This window comes from Varanus komodoensis, unplaced genomic scaffold (assembly GCF_004798865.1).
Source record: "Varanus komodoensis strain SLA01 unplaced genomic scaffold, ASM479886v1 scaffold1, whole genome shotgun sequence".
Taxonomy (NCBI): Eukaryota; Metazoa; Chordata; class Lepidosauria; order Squamata; family Varanidae; genus Varanus; species Varanus komodoensis.
This window is the reverse complement of record NW_025335268.1, coordinates 125,075,579-125,099,252: the sequence shown is the minus strand read 5'-3', so window position 1 is coordinate 125,099,252 and position 23,674 is coordinate 125,075,579. Positions and strand designations below refer to the sequence as shown.

Below are 23,674 nucleotides of genomic sequence, written 5' to 3'. Positions count from 1 at the left end.
CCATAGACTGAGTGCCAGTGCAGTTGATGGTGAGTGACAGAACTGAGAGTAGGAATGAATTATGGATCTTTTGATTTGTAGATCTGGAATGGCAACAAGATAATGGATACTTGAGTAGTTGGCCTAGGACTATATCTTTGAACTTTAGTCAGTTCTATCTGTCAAGGCTGTGTCATTGTATTACACAACCAGTCTTCTGCAGAGTGTACAGTGTCTTCTGGGAACATGAAAATTTGATAAACCTAGAGAATTGTCTGGCGTGCTGCTGATACTAAACAAATGTCTAACAGTAATTGAATCTTTATCATTTTTAGCTCTCAGGTTCATGTACTTAGCTTAGATGCCTGCATTTACAAAAATTATTTGCATTAAATGCTATGTTGGTTGAGGATAATGGAAATCTAATAGAGGATGGAAGGATCCCTCTAGAACACCTAGGCAGAACATTTTAGTGTTTTAAATGGATTCAGAAGCAGAAGAGCTGGACATCCCACCAGGGTTCCTTATAGGAAGATGGTGCCTGGTTTCTCCCTTTCCTTTTCCTCAGAATGCTCCCCCCACCCCCAACTGCAACCAGGCATGGAAGAACTGTACCAGCTGTGAAGCTGGAAATGCATGCTTTTTTGAGGTTGGAGCTGGGTCTCCAACTTTTCCTGTGCTCATCTGAACAGTATCTAATGGCCAAAGATCTGTGCCCTACGGATTTAAAAATGGTTACTACTAAAATAACTATGTGGTAAAAGGAGAGGGCTTTGCTAAGAGCAATGTGCTGTGCTTTCTTAGACACTGGGGAAACCGTGAAATTGAGTTCTCGTAAATTCTCCAAATCCTTTTCCTACTTAGCCAATAAAGGAGGCATAGTTATTCTACCTAAGTATGAAACAGTTTCTTACAGTGTAACAAATATTTCATGATGTCATTTCATATCCCATAAAATGGGGAAAGTACTAGCTAGGCTTATCACTGTTTGCTTCATTATTTGAATGTCTTTTTCCTTTTAGTGTCTTCTGTCATTCCTGTTTATTCAGCATTTATTTTAGTTTATTCATTTCCTGTTCCATCTATTCTTTTTCTCTCTTTACCTCCACACTCTCTATCCTTTCCTTCCTGAGAAATCTCATGGTTCTTTTAGGCCTCTTTTTTACCTCATTAAATTGTCAACTGTATTTTTGTGAGGTCTCCTGGGAAACACTGATCTTTCTGGATTGTATATAAAATAGACCTGTAGGGAAAACATTGGGTTGTATGGGAAGTATATACTTTGAGTTCTATGGGAAGTGTATTATTGTTGTTTGGGGTATTATATAATATTTTATATTGTTGTATTTATTGAATTTTGTTTGTAAGCTGTCCAGTGATGCATAGTGATTGGACGGGTTAGAAATATCCCAAATAAATAAACAAACAAACATAGATTACATTTTTAAACATTAAAATAAAGCTCCAGTGTCAGTGCTTTAGGTCTATTAAGTGGCAACTGTTCACACAGAACCATAATTCAGTAGCTAATATGGGGAACATAACTACCTTGCTCTCAAGCTGAAAGTTGATCTAGTTTAGTAGACTATGCTCATATCAATATGGAAAGAGAGTGCCAGAACATGCACAAAGGTGTTAGCTTGTGTCATAGGCCACAAGGCACCAAGTGGTTTGTTTCCATAGCTGGTATTCAGTATTATACTTCCAAATATGAAGGTACTATGTTCCTTAGGGTCATTTGCATAGAAGAATGTTCACTGTGCATTAGAAAATATTCTGATCCCCTAGAGCAGGGGTGGGCTAGTTGTGGCCCTCCAGACATGTTGTGCTGTCTCCCTTCACCTATTACACTTAGCTATGCTGTCTAGAGCTGATGGAGAGCCATAACATCAGAAGGGAAACATGTTGCTCACCCCTGCTGTAGGGAAATTCAGAGCACTGTCTATTGGCTGCTCATATTCCTGCAGTCTTGAAGGATGGCAGGCATTCAGTTAAGCAAGGGAGAGGTGTGGATGCAGGAATTGTCTCTATGTTTTTTCTGCCCTCCAAAAGCCATTAACATCTGTGTCTTTTGCCCTTCCTTGTGAGGAGTGACTGAGACATCATTAGGATTATTCATAGCCTGGTGGAGTCTATAAGGATTGGTCCCAGTCCTCCTGAAATATGGACTTCACGGGTCATTGACTTGTATTCTAACTGAGAAGTGGAGAAGGTGGAAGGGTTAGAATTCACTGCTAAAATACCAAAGCCCGTGGATCCACAGATTAGCCAGTCGATTGCTGAGAACCAGCCAGATTCACCTGTGGTAATAAACCCTAGTAAGCAAGCAGAGATGGATGTGTGTGTGGGGGGGGGGGGGGTGGAGCACTTAACATAATTAGTCCAATCATACAGTGTCAGGTTAAGAGAGTAGCCCAGTTGAGAAGTGTCAGACATTCCAGGTGATTGGCCATAAGCAGCATAATCCATCTTTGAAGGTGGAGTCACCTCTTTTTGGTTCGGAAGTGAGAAGAGGTATTTGGTTTGGAATAGGCTCTGTATCATTAAGCATCATTTCCCTAATGGCCAGTATTCTGACTTAGCTTGTGTCTCTTGTTATTGATTTTTGAAGAAGACTTATGCCATTTCCTCATCTCTCAGAATATGCCCCCAGTGCTGGCTCTGAAGTTCCACTTGTGACTTTAGAGTTGCAACCAGTACAAAAAGAACTGTGCTGGCTGCAAGGATCGACCATAGTCAGAGTTGTAGCTCCAGCCTTGGAACACATTTCTGAGGTTGGGGGTGGGACCCCAAACTATTCTATGGCTGTCTAGATTGTATCCAGTGACCACAGGATTTCACCCTAATTTAGCGCAGTCATTTTACTTATGTTTAGATTTAAAAAGCTTTAAAAATGTTCAGTGCTGTTTTTTCCCCTTTATCCCACTACACCAGCAGCATTTAATCTGAAATATTTGAAAAAAATTAAAGTGCATTTAATGTGATTTTAATATGCATTTGTTAAAGAAATAAAATGTGAATCGTTGTAAAAATTGAAAGACAACAATATGTATATCCCATATGTTGTTTAAATATAAGAACAAGAAGATACTGAAAACTGTTGACATGTTACTTAATTTTAGCATCTTAAAGAAATGGGCATGATATATTGACAATCACTCGTCTAATTTGACAGAATTCAACTCTCTTCTGCTAATGTTTTTGGGGCACCTTAAGTTTTGTTGTTGCTATTTATTATTTCCATTTCACTCTGAGACATTTATGTATACAGTGACATATGTGTGTGTGTATGTGTGTTGTCTCACATACTTGTTAAGGATGATAGCCTGAAAAATGTTAATTATAATTTTGAATCTGTCAGGCTTTTCTGCTATTGCGTTATAATCATTATATATTAACTTTGACTAACGGATGTATGAAACTGAAAATTTTCCATGGAAAAATAAGGTACTCTCAACATTGCTGACTTTGATATCAATTGTATAATAATGGATAAGAAACACTTGATCTCTAACTTAAAGCTTGAATTAAAGTTATAGAATGACTTTACTAGGAGCTGTTTCTTTATTTACTTCCCATTTTATCCTCACAACAACAACCCTATGAGGTAGGTTATACTAATAGTCTGTGACTGTGCAAAGTTACCCAGTGAGTTTTATGATTAAGTGGGAACTAGTACACCACACTGAATCTCAGTAGCCTTTGTTGTTGAACTTTACACTAAGTTGAGAAGTATTTCCTTCTAATTATCCTGAACATTTTGCTAATCCAATGCAGAGGGAACAATTTATTATGATTAACTGATGAGTCATTCTCCATCATACATAATTTTAGAAACCCATATGGAATTTGGTCTAATTTGCCTTTTTAAAACCAGACATCCCAAGTTTCTTAAACTTTTATTAATAAAGATGCCCAGTTTCTTTGTAACACTATGTTGGCATGTGAAAAGGGGTAGCAGTTGGGGAAGGGTGGGAAGAGATGATAGATTCTGCTCTGGAGGATATGTGCTAGAGCTGGTTGGATGATTAAGGGGGAATAAAAGGGGCATGTCTGTCAGGTACACTGTGGATTGTTCAGGGAATCACCAAACCACTATGGATTAGTTGTGAAGTGGAATAATAAATGGAATAATAAGCCACGGATGGCAAGCCACAGAGCACCTGATTTTCCCTTTGGAGTAATGTGGTTTAGTGAGCAAACAGCCAAACCACAGTAGCTTATTTTCAAGATGGTTTATCATGATGTGCAAACTGACCCAGTGTGTCTTTTTTTATGAGGAATACTGAAAAAGGAGCTGGGTTTGTTTCTGTTGTTCAAATTAGTTTTGTGAACTCTGGGTCATCCTGGCAAGCTTGTCTGGCCTTTAAGGATCTTTTTGTCTTCCATCTGTAGAATTTTGTATTAGTCCACTTTCTGGGACCAAACCTTTCTGGGACCTTACTAGCCACCCCTTCTCAAATGTGGTCATTCTTCCACTATTGGCAGCTGTGATGGGAAGTGCTTGATGTATTATTGTTTAGCAAGGCTTAACATTCAGTTTTTTTGTGGTGGCCTCATTCTTCTAGCTGCCAGAATCCAATGATTAGTCAGGTAGTATCATCTGGGGATTATTATTTTTTTAATTGGTTATTTCATCAGAGATGGGTCGGCTAAGTTTGGAAAGGGAGGGAAGCAGTCTCATAGCAGCAGATACCAGACCACTATATGTGAATAGGGCTGAAATTCTGCTTGCTGATAGTTCTGTGTCATTCCAGAACTTAATTCTTAATTTTAATCTTTGTTTACTCCTGTTTTTAAACAAGTACCATACCTATTGGTTTTTACTGTTTTTTTTAAAGGATTATTTCCAGTCCAGGTTGCAAAATTTCTGCTGTTAACTTGAATCAAGTTCTATAAATTTAATCAGTATTGTGAGGGCTAAGAACAGATGGGCTTAAAAGAAAAAAAACTCAGAACACTCATAGGAGCTTAATTAATCCCTACCTCATTCTCGCCAGTTAGCACGATTTTTATATAGCAAGGTTATATTCTGAGGTTGTGTACCCATATCATTAAATTATATACAAGTGTTCTGTTCTCATTGGTAGGTGCTGCTAGTGAGCAGTAGTCGTCATCCAGATAGATGGATTGTCCCAGGTGGTGGTATGGAACCTGAAGAAGAGCCCAGTGTGGCTGCTGTGCGGGAGGTTTGTGAAGAGGTAAGTCCTTAAAATCTGCTTTGTGTTAAGATAATGGTGCTGTTTATCACTTTCTTCTCAGTGATTGTTTGCCTTCTTCAGTAGTCCATCTATTGTGTCCAGCCTAATTGCATTAGTAGTCCTACATATTTTTAAGTATTATATAACAGCACCTTCATCTCTGAGATAAAGTGGAAATTGTGGTAAAATTTTTCCTCTAGTCTTCATTTTTATAATGTGCTTATGACCTGGAATGTGGAATTTCAACTAACTGATAACAATGTTGTGCTTCTTTGGGAATAAATCACCTGATTTTGCCTGTTACCTTAGTTGAGGGAACATTTTAGTTGAGTTGACAGTTAGATCCTGTCAACAAAGTAGAACTTGCACTGACTGCAGATGGCCTGCCTTCTCCTTCAAAACTATAGGTTTAGGAGGGGTAATGCAAAATAGTAGCCCATGTGTCCTCCATCCTACTTCCCCCTCCTGCCCCATTAGGTTCAGAACACTTAAATGTTGTCCCTTCACAAAGCTGTTTAAAAACACACACACAAGGTTGAGTTCCATTTACGTACTACCTGTACTTCAGTATTTATGTTCATTGTATTTAATCAAGAGTTACATGATTATGCAAATACTATTTGGGTGTTCTCTGAGTGAAATTAAGAAGTGTTTCCTAGAGCCCTTTTGTACAGATGTTAAAGTAAAACATGTGTATGTTAGGGTTGGGACAGATCCTAAAGTAATCTGTCCCTCTGTTTATAGACTTCCCCCCATGTTTGGCCTGGTCTTGCAAAGTAAGCTGAGCTGAGAAGAAGTCAGTGTGGGATAAAGATTGTACAACTGTCAGTCTTCTTCCACATCAGGTGCAGCAGCAGCACAAAAGCATGGAAGAGGGGTACTGCTTTTGTAGCAATTGTCTGGGGTTTTGTTCCTAGCAAGCCTCATGCCTTTTTCTTTATCAAGTGCAACAGAAACAGCTGCTACATATGACACAGAAAGGGTCACTTTAGTATCCCTTGAGAATACTTGAAAAAGCCTCCCAAGACTTTCCCTGTTGGGGAGCGGTGGAAGAATTTGAGGCTGCAGGCCAGATAGTCAGGGGTTCCTCACTCATGTATTAGCATTTTAAGTAAATATCAACAGGTACCTTCATGGTGAAGGTAGAGTAATAATTGATAGGGGGGGAAATCCTATCTGAAGATTACAATACTTATAAATTAACCATATAAATAATTCCTCCTGTCAACAAGCTTAATAGATATTAAACTTAGTCCCTACAATATTTCTGTTACACAAGTATCTCATTGCTTTAATCTCCAGTCTAGAGTTTTTTGAGCTTAATTACGTTCACACACCAGCATTAAAGGTGCTAAGACTTGAACAAAGAAGATCATAATTATTCTTCAGACTGTCAAACAAAGTTGCTGTATTCTTACTGAAAACATGAGCAAGGAAATTACAGATCAGGTGAATTCAAAGGTACCTGTTAGTTTGTAATAAGCAACCCAAGTTGCAGATGCTGAGTTTACCTCACCTTGAGTAGTACTCACCATCAGAAAAGCAGCAAGTGATAACAGAGATCAGAGAAATAAGAAGAGATACCAAAGATAAAACTCTTGGCCAGAATAAAGCCCCCCAATTTTGCTTTTTGGCTTTGGTAAATGGTCTTGCTTAATGCCTGATTTCCTGAAGTGATGCTTTTGTTGCTGTTGGTGCTATAACTATTGAAATGCTTTTAATTCTCCATACCTGGAAGTGCAGTAGGATGGCCTTGATAGTAAAGTTCTAGATCTAACTTACCTATCCTCACTCCATTTCTTCTGAGAAGCATAAGCAGACCACAGTGCCTGCAACTGTGGTTACCTAGGATGTGGATAGCATCCACTTTCTTTCACTGCTGCTCTGAAGCTGAACTTTTGCTTTAGATATAAAAAGAATCAAGTTGTACTGAAGGAACTGAGCCTTTCCTTTTCCTGAAGCAATTATGAGATTGAAGAATGGTGGAGAATTCTCTATACTTCCCCCCAACAGAGAAGTATAGTATGGGGAAAGGGTGGTTCAACCCACTGATAGAGCAAATGAGAGAAGAGTTTGGGAGTAATTGTGCAGCAAGCTGCCAAGCAAGCCTCTGGCCCAACAAGTACAGTGAGAGAAATCTCCCCTGCTTCCCCACAATCAAGCTGTCTTGGAGAGTTCCTTCATAGGTGGCAGTAAATAGGCCATTCCAATACTCATTGTTTTCAGTGTCCTGCTCCTGTAGGAGGACTTTGCATGTACATAATGTTTGGGTTTTTTTAAATATATGTGTCTTGGTAAAGCATTATTTTTCCATAACCTTGGGGAGTACCCCTGAGGATATTGAAATACCTGTCTTTCTAGGGCATGACCCAATTTTGCTATCTTACTGGTTAGCAAGGAATCACCATGTTTGGTCCAGTGGAGCCACCAAGGATTGATGCTCATGAAAGAAATTTCACTTCACATGTTATGGAAGCTACTACATTTGACTTAAAATGGCATTCTAACCTTTGGAGCCTTTTTTTTCATCTGACAAGCTGTTGCTATATTCTAATACTTGAAGTGCCTGAAATGTTTCACTTCTATTAGAAAAACCCAAGATTAAATAAGTCACCAAAATATATTCTGCAGAGCTCTCACATTCCAGAATAGAGCTGGTGTTTGATATGGCAATAACAATCCATTAGAATGATTGTGGCTTCTCTATGAGAGTCTTCAGAGTGCTTCATATGTGGCACTTCAACCTGACATTACATCAGTAACAGTTATTTTCCCTTCAGCTCCTATATTTGGAAAGATTGCAGAGAATGTCTCTATTTTATGTCATTATCCTTTCCTGTGGACACCAGGTATTGAACACTGGTCCAGGCAGTCCCTGAGTTACAAACATTCAAGTTACAACCTGCATTTATAGAATCATAGAATAGTAGAGTTGGAAGGGGTCAAGAAGGCCATCTGGTCCAACCCCTCCCTGCTGTCGTAGGTCACCGGTTCATACCATCCTACTCAGATGACTATCCCGTTTTTTAAAAATGTCTCCAGAGTGGGACAGGCAACTGGTTCCACTGTTGCATTGCTCTGACAGTGAGGAAATGTTTCTTGATATCTAGCATGAACTTGGGTTTTAACAACTTGAGTTGATTATTCTTTGTCCTACACTCTGGTATCAGTGAGAATTGATCTTGACCTTCCTCTCTGTGACAGCCTTTCATGTACTTATAAAGTGATATTATGACCCCCCCCCCCCCACTCTTCCCTTCCCAAGGCTCAGTTTTCTCAGAATGTTCTCATAGGCCAGTGTTTCCAAACCCTGGATCATTTTTGTTGCCCTACTCTGGATCTTTTCTAATTTTTCTGAATCTTTCTTAAATCTTGGTGCCCAGAACTGGACACAGTATTCCAGATGAAGTCTGACTACTGAGGATTATAGGGGAACTATTACTTCTCATAATTTCAAAGTGATGCATCCCAAAATAGCATTTTCACTTTTTGCAGCTGCATTGTGTTGTTGGCTCATATTTAGCCTGTCATTCACAATAAATCCAAGGCCTTTTTCTTTTTTAGTTCTGTTGAGCAACGTATTACCTATCTTTTATCAATGCACTTGATTTCTTTTTCCTAGGTGGAGGACTTGGCACTTGTCCCTGTTGAATCTCACTCTGTTGCTTTCAGCCCAGCATTCAAGTTTATCAGGATTGCCCTGGATTTTCATTCTGTCTTCTAGGGTGTTTGCTATTCCACCCAGTTTTGTAGTGTCTGAAAATTTCATTATCTTTCCTTGTACGTCCTCATCTAAATTATTGATAAAGATGCTGAAGAGCACTGGGCCCTGCAGCACCCCACTATTTACCTCCCTCAAGTTTGAGAAGGTGCCATTGATGAGCACTCTTTCTGTCCAATTTAGCAGCTAATTTTGGATCCACCTAATAGGTTCTCAAACTAGTCCACTTTTTGCTAATTTGCTTATCAGAATGTCATGGGTCACTATGTTGAAAGCTTTGCTAAAGTCACGGTAGATTATGTCCACAGTGTTCTCTCTGTCAGTTTTGGAGGTACACAGTCTGCCTACCTGCCATAAATAAACTGCCATAAAGCCTATTTTTTAAAAATATTGTGGAAAATCGTCATCACCTTAGAGAGAGAGGATGCAAAAGGGTGCAAGGGAGGCCTCCATGCGTTCCTGCCTTTCCCATCTAGAGATGGAAATCTCTCTGGCATTTTCTTGCAGCAAGGAGGAGGCACTGGTGAGTTTGGGTGGGCATGATGAGGCGGGGTAGAGCTATTTGTGGTTTTACCACTTTCACAGGAGGCCTGTGCCCCTAACCTGCATGAATGTGGAGGGCCAACTTTATGTGATCTGACTTACATGCAAATTTGACTTAAAGACAAATTTCCATTTTCTCAGGAACAGAACTTGTTCATAACCTGGGGACTTGCCAGTATTGAGCAAATTTTCAGGTTGTATTGTTACATTTCCCATCAGTTGTCAAGAATCCTCAGGACCAATATTGTACATACTACTTTATATATATGAATTTATTTAGTTATCATTTTTTTAAAAGACCTTTCCATTATGGGGTAAAATATGGCAGGTATTCTCAAGTAATTTTTCAGTTCTGTTAAATGGGACAGATTTTGACTTCTGCCCAAACCATGTTAAAATGCATGGAAGCTAGAATAGTGCAGTACTATGACTTATATAGCTCCTATTAATTTCAAGAAGACTTGCTTAGGATACTTTTTTAATGGGCTGTACCTCATGTTAGTTTTGTTTTGTCATTTTTCTAATATGGATACCAAAATATCCTGGGTGACCCCACTTTTATATGAGCACATTGAAGAAAAATTTAAAGCTTTAAAAAGTAAAAGTGGAATTCGAAGTTGGCGCAGTTCATTTTCATTTGGTTTTCCATTTATTTGATGGGTACTAATGCATGGATCTTCCATTTAAAGTCAGTTCCATTTAAAGTCAAGGTTTGTCAAGTGGTAGACATTCTTACTATATACATTTATACTGTAGCCCTGTTATTAGTATTGTTTTCAAACAAACTCACACCTGCACCATTTTTCACATTTGTTGATGAACAAGTTAGTCAAAAGGATGAATTATGTGTGACATTGGATGGGAAGTCATGGTTGAACCTCTTATGTCTTTTTTTTTAAATGTAAAGGTGGCCAAGTGCTACTTAGAGCAGTGATATTGGAAGAGGAGATTAACTCATTCCTGCTACACTGGAGAAGGGGGTAGTTAATCCTTAACAGAACCCTGCACTAGTTATTCACTCATCTAATGGAAAATACAGTGAAGATAGAGATACCTGTTTCTTTTTCTATTGTGGGACTAATACCAGCTTTGGGGAACAATTCTTATTGTATATATTGTGAAACACTAATGCTACAAGATAAGTTTTTACCCATAGCTGTATATAAGCTTGAAAAGGTGTTGCAAATCTGATCTTAGACCTCATATGTAGTTTGGCTCTTACTGAATTAAGGAAATAATCTGAATTAGTAAATGTGTGTCTTTCTTCTCTTTGTACTTGTCATAGGCTGGAGTGAAAGGGACATTAGGAAGATTAGTAGGAATATTTGAGGTGAGTATAAAAATGGTCAGAGTTGGTAAAACACTTTTCTCATTCATTCATTCGTTCGTTTATAAAATTTGTATGCCATCCAATTACTAACGTCTCTGGACTGCTAACAACATAAATAAATTGACGACCCACTCTGGCTGCAAGTTAATAAAATACAATAATAAAAATATTAAAACATATTAAAATATGGATTAAATAAAAAGGTCTTAACCTGGCACCGAAAAGCATATAATGATGGCGCCAGGCGGACCTCTCTGGGGAGCGCATTCCATAGTCGGGGCGCTCTTTGCGATATGCATGTTACATGATTAAAGTTTAAAAGCTTTACTTGTTACACTGAGACAGTAAGATTATTAATTAAATTCCCTCTGATTTGTAGTCTTTTAAAGACTTGACTCTAGAAATCGCTAACATTTTCCAAGATTCAAGGTTGTAACTAATATGTATTTTGAATTTGTGCCTGATGTTTTCATCTGTAGTTTCATTTTAAAAATGTTTTTGAATCTTCATTTCATTAGGTAAACTTGGGAGGGACTGCTTTAAGTTAGGCTATTTTTAAAAATATTCCCATCGGTGCTTCACTGAAAATAATTATTTTTGAAGACTTGGGGCAAGCTCATGCTAAGGCATTCCTGAGAATAAGCCATGGTGGCTTGTCCATTATTCTCAACTTGTTGGCTTGCTCTGTCTTGTTTCTACCTCAGTCTCTCTTAATTTTCTCAGTCATTGCCAGCACACATCCGAGGGGCTTTCGTGGCAGAAATCTTCATGTCCTTGTTCCATTCGTTGTAACATCATTTTTGCTATTGGTCTACTGAGGTTGCAAGGGAAGAAGTGGGGGGACTTCCTCCCCACTTCCCCTCCGACCATGGGAGCGCTTTAAATTTCTGAGTACTTGTGAACATGGGGTTGTATTAGCAATTTTTAAAATTTTTAGTTGAGTGGTCTTCTGCAAGCACACAGGCCCACAAGTCCAGAGGTCCATTATCACACCTAGCATATAACCCTTTCATCCTCCACTTCCACCTTCACAGTTTTGGGCTGGGGAGTGGTCCTGAATGAGACTGCTTATCCACTAGTTAGTCAAGCATACTAGTTAGTCAAGCATACTTGTCAATAGCCTTCTACATTTCATCCTCCAGGGCTTCTCTTGCACATGACCCCCCCTCCTCTTTAAAGGCTGCTTTACATTCTACTGAGGTAATAACATTCACCCCTAAAGTTCCCTTTCTTCTGCAGACACAAGCTGCTTTGAACTCTTCCCTGAACCATTCCATGTTTATCGTACCTCCACTAGTTTCTGCTGTTTCCTGTCAGAAAGGTTACAGAGCAGCTGGAAGGATCACTAAACATATGTAGGGACTGAGTAGGTATGCAGATTTCAAAACAGACAAATGAGACAGTTTACTAAAAATATGCACATTTCACAGCAGAGCATTCAAATGCCAACTGCCAGTCATGCTTGTGCATTTGCACAGAACTGACCAAAATTGTAAATGTGTTTGGGACACTCTCTAGTTTCCTTTTTTCACAATGTATGAAGAGAAAATGAAGGGCACTAAGAAGGGATGAAAGAGAATGGTGGTGAACTAGCCAGATCATGGAGAGCAGCAAAGGGTTTTGCTATATTTGTAGGGAGGCTCTCTAGCTGTTTGCAACAACACATGATGAAATTGTCAGGTTCACACACCATAACAAGCCACTCAGAGAACAAGTCACCCTAAACAATCTTTCTACAAGCCACAGGTTCTCAAGGAAGCTTGTTTGTGAAAAACAGAAAAATCACTTTATGTTAAGCTACCCTGCAACCACCCATATTAAAAACCCACCACATCTTAGCATGATGTGTGAACCAGGTATCTTGTATGCTTGCAGCCTAACTTTAGTGTTGCTCCTTCTCCTTTCAGAACCAGGACAGGAAACACAGAACATATGTTTATGTATTAATTGTCACAGAAGTATTAGAAGACTGGGAAGATTCTGTGAATATTGGTAAGATGTTTATGTGCATCATTATTCCTGATTCCTTGTAGGAGGAGGCAGCTGAATCATCTTCTCTGTGTTGGATTAAGTTTGTATACTTATGTTATTTCTTTAGAAATAAAAAAGTACCACACTAGGTGGTTTTCCTACTTTTTTTGGAGGAGAAAAACCTTCAGTCTATGGACTGAACTCATCTCCTAAAGCAGTCTTGCATGATTTGAAAACTCTTGTGATATACCTGGGAATTCCATCTTTTTCAGAATAATCAGTCATTCATGTATCTCCCATCATCCTTGATCATTCCTTTATGTACCAGTATATTCTCCCTGTGTCTATCATTCATCCATCTCTCTCTCTACCATCCATCCATCTATTACTATTTGGTAAAAATAGCGGACAGTTGAACAAAGGTGAAAACTGAAATTTGTTGCATTTTTATAATGGGAGCGAGTATATAAGCATATTAATTGTTTTTCACATTGAAAAGTTAGGCTGTGGCAAAATTAAGCAGCAGCCTAACCTGATATGCTAGAAGGCAGGAGCTTTACCCTACATTACCAGGGTTTTTTTTAGAGGATGTGCATGTTTAAGTAATAAATGGTTCATATTTTGTGTGTGTTTGAAAAGGAAATGCACTAATTACAACTCCAGTAGCAATAACAGAGTGTCACATAATTTTTAAAATGGTATTATTCTTTCTAACATATACTTCATCATACCCATAGGGGGGTTTTTGCCTTCAGTTCCTGGATTGCACAGAAACTCTTCATTTTTATAGAAAGTTACACACCTTGTAGATAACATATTACTTAGCAGATCGTTTCTTACCAAGCTATTTCCCTCTCAGCTACAAATTTATTTCCATGCATATTTTTATTTCACAGTAATGCTTCACAGTAACACAACAATATTTTCCCTATAAATCTCCTACTGACTTTTCTAAAGTGATTGATTGCATTGTATTTGTTTCAGTATTTTCCTTACAAAATACATTATTTCCCATTACCTTTCTTTCCTTTAGTATTAATAAAGTTGATTTCAAAAATGTGGTGAGTACTTGTTACACTACAGCCTTGCTGTTGTAATGTAAATCTATTTAATGAAAAGTTGAATAATTGGTTGTTTGTTTCTTAAGAGGTAAAAATCCAGTCAGTGAATCATACATATCTTGGCAGCTATCACCTTGCTGCTGAAGAATAGTTATATTTGAAATCAGTAAACAATTTGTCTAGACATTTTCTATAGAAGGGAATATAAATCCTTCAGTTGCTTTGCTGTATTGCTAACTGTCCCCTCCTCTCTTTTTTGTCTACAGGAAGGAAAAGGGAATGGTTTAAGATAGATGATGCCATAAAAGTTCTGCAGTATCACAAACCTGTGCAGGCCTCATATTTTGAAACCTTGAGGCAAGGCTATCTGGCCAACAACGGCACTCCTGTTGTCACTACATCCTTCTCAAATGAGAGTGCACTGTCTGACATCAGATGACTGAAGACATCCCTATAAGAGAAATAGATTTTGAAAAGTAGACTGAAACTTGGATTTCCCTTCTTCCCCTCTTTTTGCCGCTTTCACATGCTTCCTCTGTCAAACAAGACATGTGCAGAAGCCTTTGGCAGTGCAAATGTTTGAGTGTTGCATTCTAGTGCAGAGTGGGGTTTTCTTGCTTTTTCTTGGATATGTATTTTGTAAAACACATCTTGTGCATGAAGTACCCCTTCCCTATTAACAAAGTTTTGGCAAGCTAAAGAGCAAGGCCGCTAGCTTCACCTTCTGAAATGTTCCTGTGTGTTGTCCCAGCCATAGCCAGATTTCTTATATTTTCAGTTAAAGAAGGCTTCAAATGTAAGATCAGTCTTTTAAAGTCTTAGATTTTGTACAGTAAGGTGCTGTTGAGATAGCTGTGGTGGCCACTTTCTCAGCTCATGCATGTAACTTTTTTTTAGATTGAGAAGTCTAACACTTTGATTTTGCAAGATTTTTTAAAAACATGGGCTGCTTCTATAAAGGAGGTTGTCATAATCTTTGTTTGCCTTGGTTTTTTAAAGAAACTTTTTGTGACAGTGCTAGTGGCTGGGCCAGATTGTCTCTCTGCACCCCACACCCTGACCCAAATTTAGTACAGTGACACTTGGAGGAGAAGGCCAAGTTACAGTCACTTGCAGGACATCCCTGGTGCTCCGTTCTACTACAGTTTCAGCCAATTTGACATTTAACAATGGACAGAAGCACAAGGAATTGGTCACCACTTACTCAAAAGCATATGGTTTCAGAAACTAAATGAATTCCAGCCTCAGTAAATAGGAATCAGGGATTCGAAATCAGTTTAAAAGTGAATGAACTGGAGCATCATAACCAATGCTTTTTGCTGGTGTGGAATTCTTCTCTTCCTGCTGCATACTGCTGATACCTTTTCTTGTCCACATGCCTTACACCATAATGAACTGGATATTATAATTTGTGCTAAAGCATTGGATTATTCTTTGAGTGTCACTGCATGGTGGGACAGTCACTGCATAGTGAGACAGTCGCATTGGGTCACTGAAAACTGCTCCCAGGGAAAACTGTCAGGTGTCTGACTTTTTTTTGTCTGTAGCATTACAGCACTTGTAAATGCACCACAGAGCATGCTCGAAATTGTAAAGCTTATCCCTAGGTGGCAAAGGTGCAACTGGCTCCTGAGCAGAAATGCTGGTGTGGAGAACTGTGTCATTTTAATAGGATAGTTAACCTGATGCATTGGCACATGTCACATTTTTGTTTCTATTGATGTATGTTTCATGCTGTCTTGATTTGCCAACAGTGTTGTCTAGTTGGGAGACTTTGGAAAGGGCTGTGGGAGGGGGTGGGCTTGGGGAAGGTTTGGGGGAGGGCATTAGTTAATCCCTGGCTTGGGACAGGACCTAGTTGCTATATTTGGTGACTACTTCTTTGTCAGAGTATAGCCAAGATGTGAAATTAAATCTGCAGTACTCTTATTTAACTGATCATTCTCTGATCATAAAAAATATCTTTAAACAGTTATGCAGCCTAAGTAAAGAATGTTTGTATCCTTCCTGCTTTGGAAAGTTGCTGTGAAATTTGAGATCCAGTTTTATTTCTTTGCTTGAATTCCCTACTTTCAGTGAATGGGATGGCATTCCATAATATAGGCTCACTAACACCAAAAGCTTTACCCAGGAGAAGGCTGAGAGTAATAATTCAACAAGTGGCTTGAACTTGATCATCCAGAACAAATCTGAAATTATGCTGTGCCACTTCATTGCCCTTCATCTTAAAAATCAAACAATAAACAATTAACTACAAAGGGCTTGACTAGTGTCTTGAAATGTATAAGATTTCCTCTTACTAAAGTGTATGTGGCACTTGCCAATATAGTGAACTGTTGCCTTCAGCTAAGGGTTTTATGTCTCAATGAATAGATAGGACTTGAAAGTTAGTTTGAAAGTGAACTAAGCTTCCTGAAAGGGAGACTGCAGTTTTAATATCTACAGCATGCTCACTTTTTAAAAAGCTCTAAAGTGTTTTATAGGGCTGTTAAACTGACAGTTTAGAATAGAATATTGTTAATGATTTGCAAACAGCTTTTTGGGGTGGGGGTGGGGGAAGGAGTCAGGAAAAATAAATTGTGCCAAGAAAGTAGTTTAAAGTGGGATGATTGATGCTGTTTATGCAACTACATAGAATGGTTGATGTTTGCCTTCTAAACTGGAAATGGAGGATGCAGCTCTTGGGGTACAAACTGTCTGGATTCTTCACTTGTGTATTTTAACCCAGTCCTTACTCCTGTTTACTAACCCCACCTTTTCACCTGCTTTTAATGCACTATAGAGTTCACAGCTTTCCCAATATCTCAGGGTATTCTGTAATAAACGAGTCATGAAGCTACTTAGTAATATAAATGGAAATGTCACTGCATCAATTCATCTTTTCAGAGCATGTATAATTACACTGGAAATTCCTGCATTGGCAGACCGTGCATCTAACATAGTATAAGGAGTAGGGTGTTTTCTATTCAAATGTAAACCAGTGCTAAAGAGGTAGACTGAGTCTCACTTTAAGGTTATGATGTCTTAAACCTTCAGTTAATTTAGACTTCATGCTGGGCTTTAACATGCATGCTACATGCAAAAGACTTTAGATTATTTAATGTAATCAAGGACTGCTGGAAAGGGCAGTAGAATATGCTTGATAGTCACATATATCCTTATAGCAATCCAGTGAGCTTCTGACATTGTCTGGGGTGGCCATAGGATTATTTGGAAGTCCAGCTTGGAGGTTTTCCAACTGCAAAGCTGGGACTTTGAATGTGGAACCTCTGCCCAATTCCCTCACCATTGGTGGAGAAAGAACCTCAACCAGCTGAATTTCTGAGGTTGGAAATCAACCTTAGAGAGGGCTAAAGAAACATGATGGGGAGTGAGAGCAGAGATGAGGCTGAGGACCAAATGATGCTCTGTTCTCCTTCTCTTTTCTATGATGCTTCATCTAGACTGCTGAAACAGCCATCTAGATAAAATACAAGAGGTGAGGTGACAGATAGTGCTGCTGCCATGTCTCACACCCTGCCTTGGATGCATATAGGCCTCCATGTTCAGGGGCTATCATGCATTAAAGAATGAAATAGGATAATGCTCTCTGATTCATATCAAGGCTGGGCATCCAATATTGTGGAAACTGTATATGTGCCCCCCGCTCACCTCTTTTGTATATCCTATGGATCTTGGGAAACCCAGCTTTTACTTTTATATTTCTGGTCCTTGAGAGGGCAGAGAAGAGGATGAATATATGATTCATTGAAAAAAAAAACACTGAACTTGTGCACTTCTTTATTTAAACAAATTCTGGTACAGAATGAATGGTGCTTCAGATTCATTGGTATATAATTTACAAATAATTTGTTACAAGTTCAGATTTGGTGTTTTCATTTAGATAAGGACTAGATGAAACCTCACATCATGTGTACAGTATATCAGCCCTATTTCATTCAGAGTTGATTGTGCTGCTTAAACCTGTTTTTGACATTGAGTTTTCACACAGCTGCTGGGTAATCTTAGTGATTCTGAAATGTAGCATTGTGGGTGAGAATGCACAACCTCTGCTAGATTTTCCAAAATGGAGAGAAAATTACTTTCTTTGCTAGGAGGACAAAACCACTTCAAGCTGTCTGCGTTCTATGTGCCATCCTGTTGCATAAATTGCAGTTATAATTTTCCAGTGCCAGGCAAGCGTGGCACCCATACAGGCAAGCGTGGCATCCCATACATGTTTTCAGTGTCATAGATTAGATGTGTGATGTACAGTAAATAGAATATCCTGGAGTATTTTGATGTAGCTATTAACATTCTGGGATTTAACCCTGAATTAGTTTGTAATAGCTTTTTTGAGAATGGAGAAATCAGCTTTGTATGAGGAATTTAGTCTGAAGTTACCTTATGATTTTAGATGCAGCATAGTTTTTATTTTCCAAAAGTATTCCTACTCATTGTTAACCATATTCTTATAATTTCAACCATCTCTCTCCATCCTCTTCCCTTCCCACCCAAAGAAAGCCCATTTTGTTTATTAATTTAAAAATCTGCCAATAAAAATAATGGTGTGCCATATTGACCTAGTTAGTGATTTCTCGGAATTTGGGGAAAGAGGCAAATAAACAAGCCTAGTTTGTGTTGCAGAAAACTGCAAAGGTATTGCAAGGGCAACCTGAATTTAGTCCACCTGTTCCCTCCTCCATGAATACCAACATTTCTTCCCACATACCAGTCCCTCAAATGCATTTGTTTTATTGCTGTTTCAGGTGGTTCCAGCAGGGTTGCATGGGGCTCTTCCCCTTCCCAGCTTCTTCTGTGTTGCATAGCTACCAAATAGTTCTGGAACATGTAGCTTTTTCAAAGGTTATCTGAAGGAAAAGTAAGACTTCCCTTGCTTCCATCATCCAATGGCTTCCCACATTTAGCTGTACTAATGTAAAAGGGGTTGAAGGAAAGAAGGTATTTGGGGGTGAGTAGATTACTGAAGAACATATGGATTAAAATCTGAGCCAGAGAAATTAAGACTAAAACTTGAGCCAGGGAAGAATTTGGGAGTCATAATATTTACCTTCTAATTGAGGTGGTATTAGCTTGAAGTTCATACTTTTGAGCCTGGATGTATAAATTTCAGCACTATTTGCAAGTGGGTGATATTTTTTAATGAAAGTAAACTTAATTCCAAATATTGCTAGATCATTATCTAAATCTAAAATTGAGCTTCCCATAAGCATGAGAAATAGGATGTCTACCTGTAAGTGTGCTGATCAGTTTGAATTTGCCTGTTTTCTTTTGTTAAAAGTGCAACTTGTTTTGAGGGGACTAATGGTTTCAGTCAAATATTGTGAATTTTTCTTAATCCTTTGCCTGGTTTTGTATCTGTCAATATAGCTGTCTCCAGGCACTGGGTGTGGTACTCAGGAGGGACGGGAGGAGTGAGCAAGAGATGGTAGTGTTGTAGGCCTATTTCATACTGGAGGGCTATGTATGTATTACTTTAATCTCTGTAATAAAGAAGCTACTTTTGAGTACAATTTGCCACTTTTCATGACAACAGATTTTATTAGGAGCATTAGCAGTTAATTTCCCCAAAAGTACTGTTTTCTCAGCATGAATGCTGGTGTTTAGTATTTCATGTTTATGGTTGGTAAATAATGCAAGTAGATGTTCCAGCAAACTTGATGTGAATTTAGTCTCCTACTAAAAGCAAGCTTTCTCGGGTTTACCTTTTATTAAAAAGCCAACTCTTAAATATTACCATTAAAGCAATTTCTTTATGTTATAATTCTGCAAGAGAAGCTACCATTTTGGCTTTAAAGCTTATTAATTTGATGTGCCACATTACTAATCAGCTATGGTAACTACTCACTTTTGTTTGACCCTGTTAAGGAGCAGGAGGATAATTCAAATGTCTGAATTTGCATGAAGAAAAGATTATTCTAAAACCCTTCCATATCACCTTTTATTTACTGTTCTCCATCGCCTCCTGTCTATGATGAAGGATGTAATAAATGGAAGGACCGCTCTCCCAAATGTTACCACTGTGCCATTTCATATGGAAAAAGTAAGCTTTTATATCAACTCTGCAAAACTTCCAGCTTTATTAAGAACAGTATAAGAAATGGGAATGGAGCTTGTGCATTCTGGATTTTTTAGATATTTGCTATTCATGTGTTGGTTTAAATGCATACTTAATAGAGAAGAGTGGTACTTGAACAAGCAGGGATTTCTTCTTATGGATTACAGCTGAATTCTTCCAAGCATTTGTCTCATGTCCAGATAATATATTTTAGTGTGCCCTCTGAGAAATGAAACTGTGAAAATGGGCAGCTAACTTGAGAATGGCAGGGTGTTGCTATTTTGGGACATGAAGTTCAATAACATATACGTCAAATGGCAACTATGGGATTTGGCCCGAAGATGAACTCTTGCCCCTTCTTAATGCTGCTGCCTTCAGCAAGGCAAAGGCAAGAGATGTGACCACTTGGGACCAAAAAAAAAAGAAGTGAAGAGGAAGGAAATTAATTATTTCCTAATGACTATTAATAATGGATTTTCTCTTGGAATAGTTTGTTTAAAAGTAAAGCCCCTAAACATTGCTGGAGATAAAGTAAGCAATTCTGGTATGTTTTTATGCCACCAAATGTACAGTGCTGCCAAACTGCTCAGTTTAAGATGCACTAAAGTCTTCTTCCTGCTCCTAGGTTTCATGGGACTGAGTTCCAATCCCACATTTATTGTGATGCCATATAGTTGCACAAGTATGGGCAAAACCTGTATCTTAGTGATAAAGCATACATGTGTACTGAAGTTCTCAGTTTCAGTATAGACGTGCTTAGTTAAAGGAACCTGGGCACTGCAACTGTGAAAGACCTTCACCTGAAACCTGCCACCAAAGTAGAGAATATTGGGCTACATGTACCGAATGTACATCTGTGTTGTGTGATGCATCATATGTGCTTTGACTCACAATTCCACATGTAAACTACAGTTAGCGGCTTAGCCTTCTATAGAGTTTGTTCCAGCTGATATAAAATTTCCAGGTCAGTTGTTGTGGCATGTAGTTTTATAGTTTTGAGTATTTTGTAATACAAAAGCACAAACACCTTCTAGTTTTAAAACCCATATAGTGTAATATCTTCAGTAGTCCAGCTGAAGGTTCACAAAAATATGTATCCTTTTGAGATCTCTAGATTTCTTCAACAACCAAGATCATACAAGAAAAGGTTGGCCAGGGGAGTTGGGGGAATGGGCAAGGGAGAGACTGAATGTTGTAGTCAGAATGTCTGAAAGATTATGTAAGCTTGCATAGTTTTGATAGTCTTCCAGTTGGCCTGGTAAAGATACTACCCTATATGGATTTTGGTTTTTTTTTTCTTACAATGAACATGATGTTTGCTTTTTAAAGTTCTAGTTTAATACTGGAAGGAATATGCTTTGATACCATCTCTTGCAGACACAAGAGAAAAACAAACATTCACATCTTAAACTGAAGTGCTCCCCCACCTTTGCCTTCAACCCTGCCTACCACTGGAATGTGATTCCCACCCAGAGCTTCTCTGAAATGTTTTTCAGCCCTTGAGCTGAAAGAGGCTTGGCACCCTTGCAATATAGGATTACAGTCTTTGGTATGTGAGAGTTAGAATCAGTTCCCTTGCAAGAACTGGAAACTAAACTCTTGAGATAATTAAGAAACCTCCTTAGATTGACTTGTTTATTTAAAAAAAGACTGTAGTAATCTACCCCATCCCATCCCCATCCCATTACAAAGACATTTTAGGTGAGAAAGTTTCCATTTTAAATAGCAATCTTGTCAACAATGGGCCTCTCTTTAGTGTAATAGTGATGATCTGGAAATATTTAAGATTTGATACCCATGTGAATGAATACGATTCAGACAGCACATGTATGTGCTTACATTTCTGGTGGCTTTGACATTATGCAAGCTACCCACTTCATGAGCTTGCTTTTGGTACTAAATTCATTTGTAAATAACTTTTATCCATCAAAGCTGGTGTAGAATATATAATACTAAATTAGATGTACATTTTTCTTATTAACTGGAGTGGACAGTCCTTTACTTTGGATGTTAATATTTTTCCACTAGTGTCAGAAGTCTCACTTTATGTCCGTAGTTGACAGACCCCACTAATGATAAGACAACTCTGAAACTTGTACTCTGGTCAGAATAACATTAGAGAGTTTTCTACTGAATTTAGACCAAGACATTATGAGTGGGGTGTATGTGCTAACTTTCCCGAGGCTGTTTTTTTAACTGAGCCTTAATGCAAAAATGATACCAGCAAGATGCTAAATATCCAGAGTTCTGATCTTGTGAAATCTCTGTTAAAGTGCCAAATGATAGTAAAAGGCTCTTAAAGCTACACATACAAGCTTTCAGTGAACTTGATTTGAGCACAAACATTGAATATGTTCATCATTCCTTATGAAACCAAGACCAAAATGTGTTTCTCAGTGGCTGGAAATCCATCTTTAACAATTGAAAGAACTGGAAGACTAGTGTACAAAATACTGTGCGTTTATGTGTGAGGCTATCAAGAAAAAGTTTGAAGTATGTTACCTATGAAGGCCAGCTTATAGCTAAAACCTGTGTTTTAAAAATATCTTGAACACTCAACGTGTGTTTAATGCTGCATTTTGGTTCTGTGCACTGAACAGACAGGCTTACTTGTGTGTGTGTGTGTGTGTCTAACTACCCAAGGTTTTCAGTTTTCTCATTAGGTGTAAAAGCATCCTTTTACTATAGTTTCAGCCATGAGTTTGTGTTTCCATTGAACCCTTTAAACAATACTTTGCCTATGTTGGGCCAGTTATCCAGTCAGTGTGAATCATTGTAGAACAGGAGCAGGATGGTGATCATTTCCTTAAACTGAGGAGCTGGGCCCTGTCAATCTATATCAAGTTACTTTCTTCCTCAAAATCCGTTAGATATAAAATATGTAAGCTAAAAGGAAGTTACTAGGTTTTTTATTAGCACTCTTTAATTTGACACATGCAGGTTATATTCAAATGCTGCCAACCAATAAACACACCCATATTTAATATACAGTTTTATTTACTGTGTGGCCTCTGTTTTTTTCTAAAGCTCCTTCCCAAATGTGTGAAATTATGCACATTGCACAGTTAGAACTAGTATCTTACATGAAGGGTGGGACATGAATATGGAGGGACAAATTTGTGAATCTGGTGAGCAAGGAACTTTATGGGGTTCTGGCTGCATGATAAGTTAATTATGTATTTGCATATTTCCAGGCTTTCATATTTCCAGGTGGTTGTGTTTCATATTGGAGTTAAACAGTGGTCTGGGGTTTGAAAAGATTGAAGGTAACTAATGTAACTTAAGTGGGTATATTCGTGGGTATGTTATGGCCTTATGCAGACTTTTGAACTGCACTGCATTAGCAATGGGAACTGTAATAGTCCGCAGTGATAAAGCTTCCAAATGGTTGAATATTTCGTACTTGATTCTTAAGGTCACATTTTCTTAAGGTTAGGACTGCAAATCATGCTTAATGGAAATGTTCTGCACTGAACTCATTAGGACTTACATGTTCATTTCAGAGGAAGGATATGCTGTGTGTATGTGTGCAGGTGCACAACATCCATTGAATATGAACTGCATGGATGATTTTACTGTGTATGCATATGATGAAAAGGATTTGTGCTGCCATTGCAGACATCAGTGGGTGCTCTGCCACTTGCGCTCTGCTTGGAAAACCCCCCCAAAAAACAAAACAAAAAACACTTTGACCCAAAGGAAAACTGAAAACTGGGAGAGAAACGAAGGACAAAAGCCAAGACAATTTGGAGGTGGGGGGAAGCAATCACACTTTAATGATTTTCACTATTATGGTTATAGGATTTAGCA

General features: G+C 38.4%; 1 protein-coding gene across 1 annotated transcript in view; it reads left to right on the top strand.

Annotated features, from left to right (window-relative positions):
* Positions 1 to 22,854, top strand: part of NUDT3 (nudix hydrolase 3) — a 36,584-nt gene extending 13,730 nt beyond the window's left edge. Inside the window, exons 2-5 of the mRNA XM_044444403.1 lie at positions 5,070 to 5,180; positions 10,730 to 10,774; positions 12,682 to 12,766; positions 14,073 to 22,854. Of these exons, the coding sequence (XP_044300338.1) occupies positions 5,070 to 5,180; positions 10,730 to 10,774; positions 12,682 to 12,766; positions 14,073 to 14,245 (414 nt within the window). The 3' untranslated portion in view covers positions 14,246 to 22,854. The remainder of the gene's footprint in view (positions 1 to 5,069; positions 5,181 to 10,729; positions 10,775 to 12,681; positions 12,767 to 14,072) is intronic.
* The last annotated feature ends 820 nt before the right edge of the window (positions 22,855 to 23,674 follow it).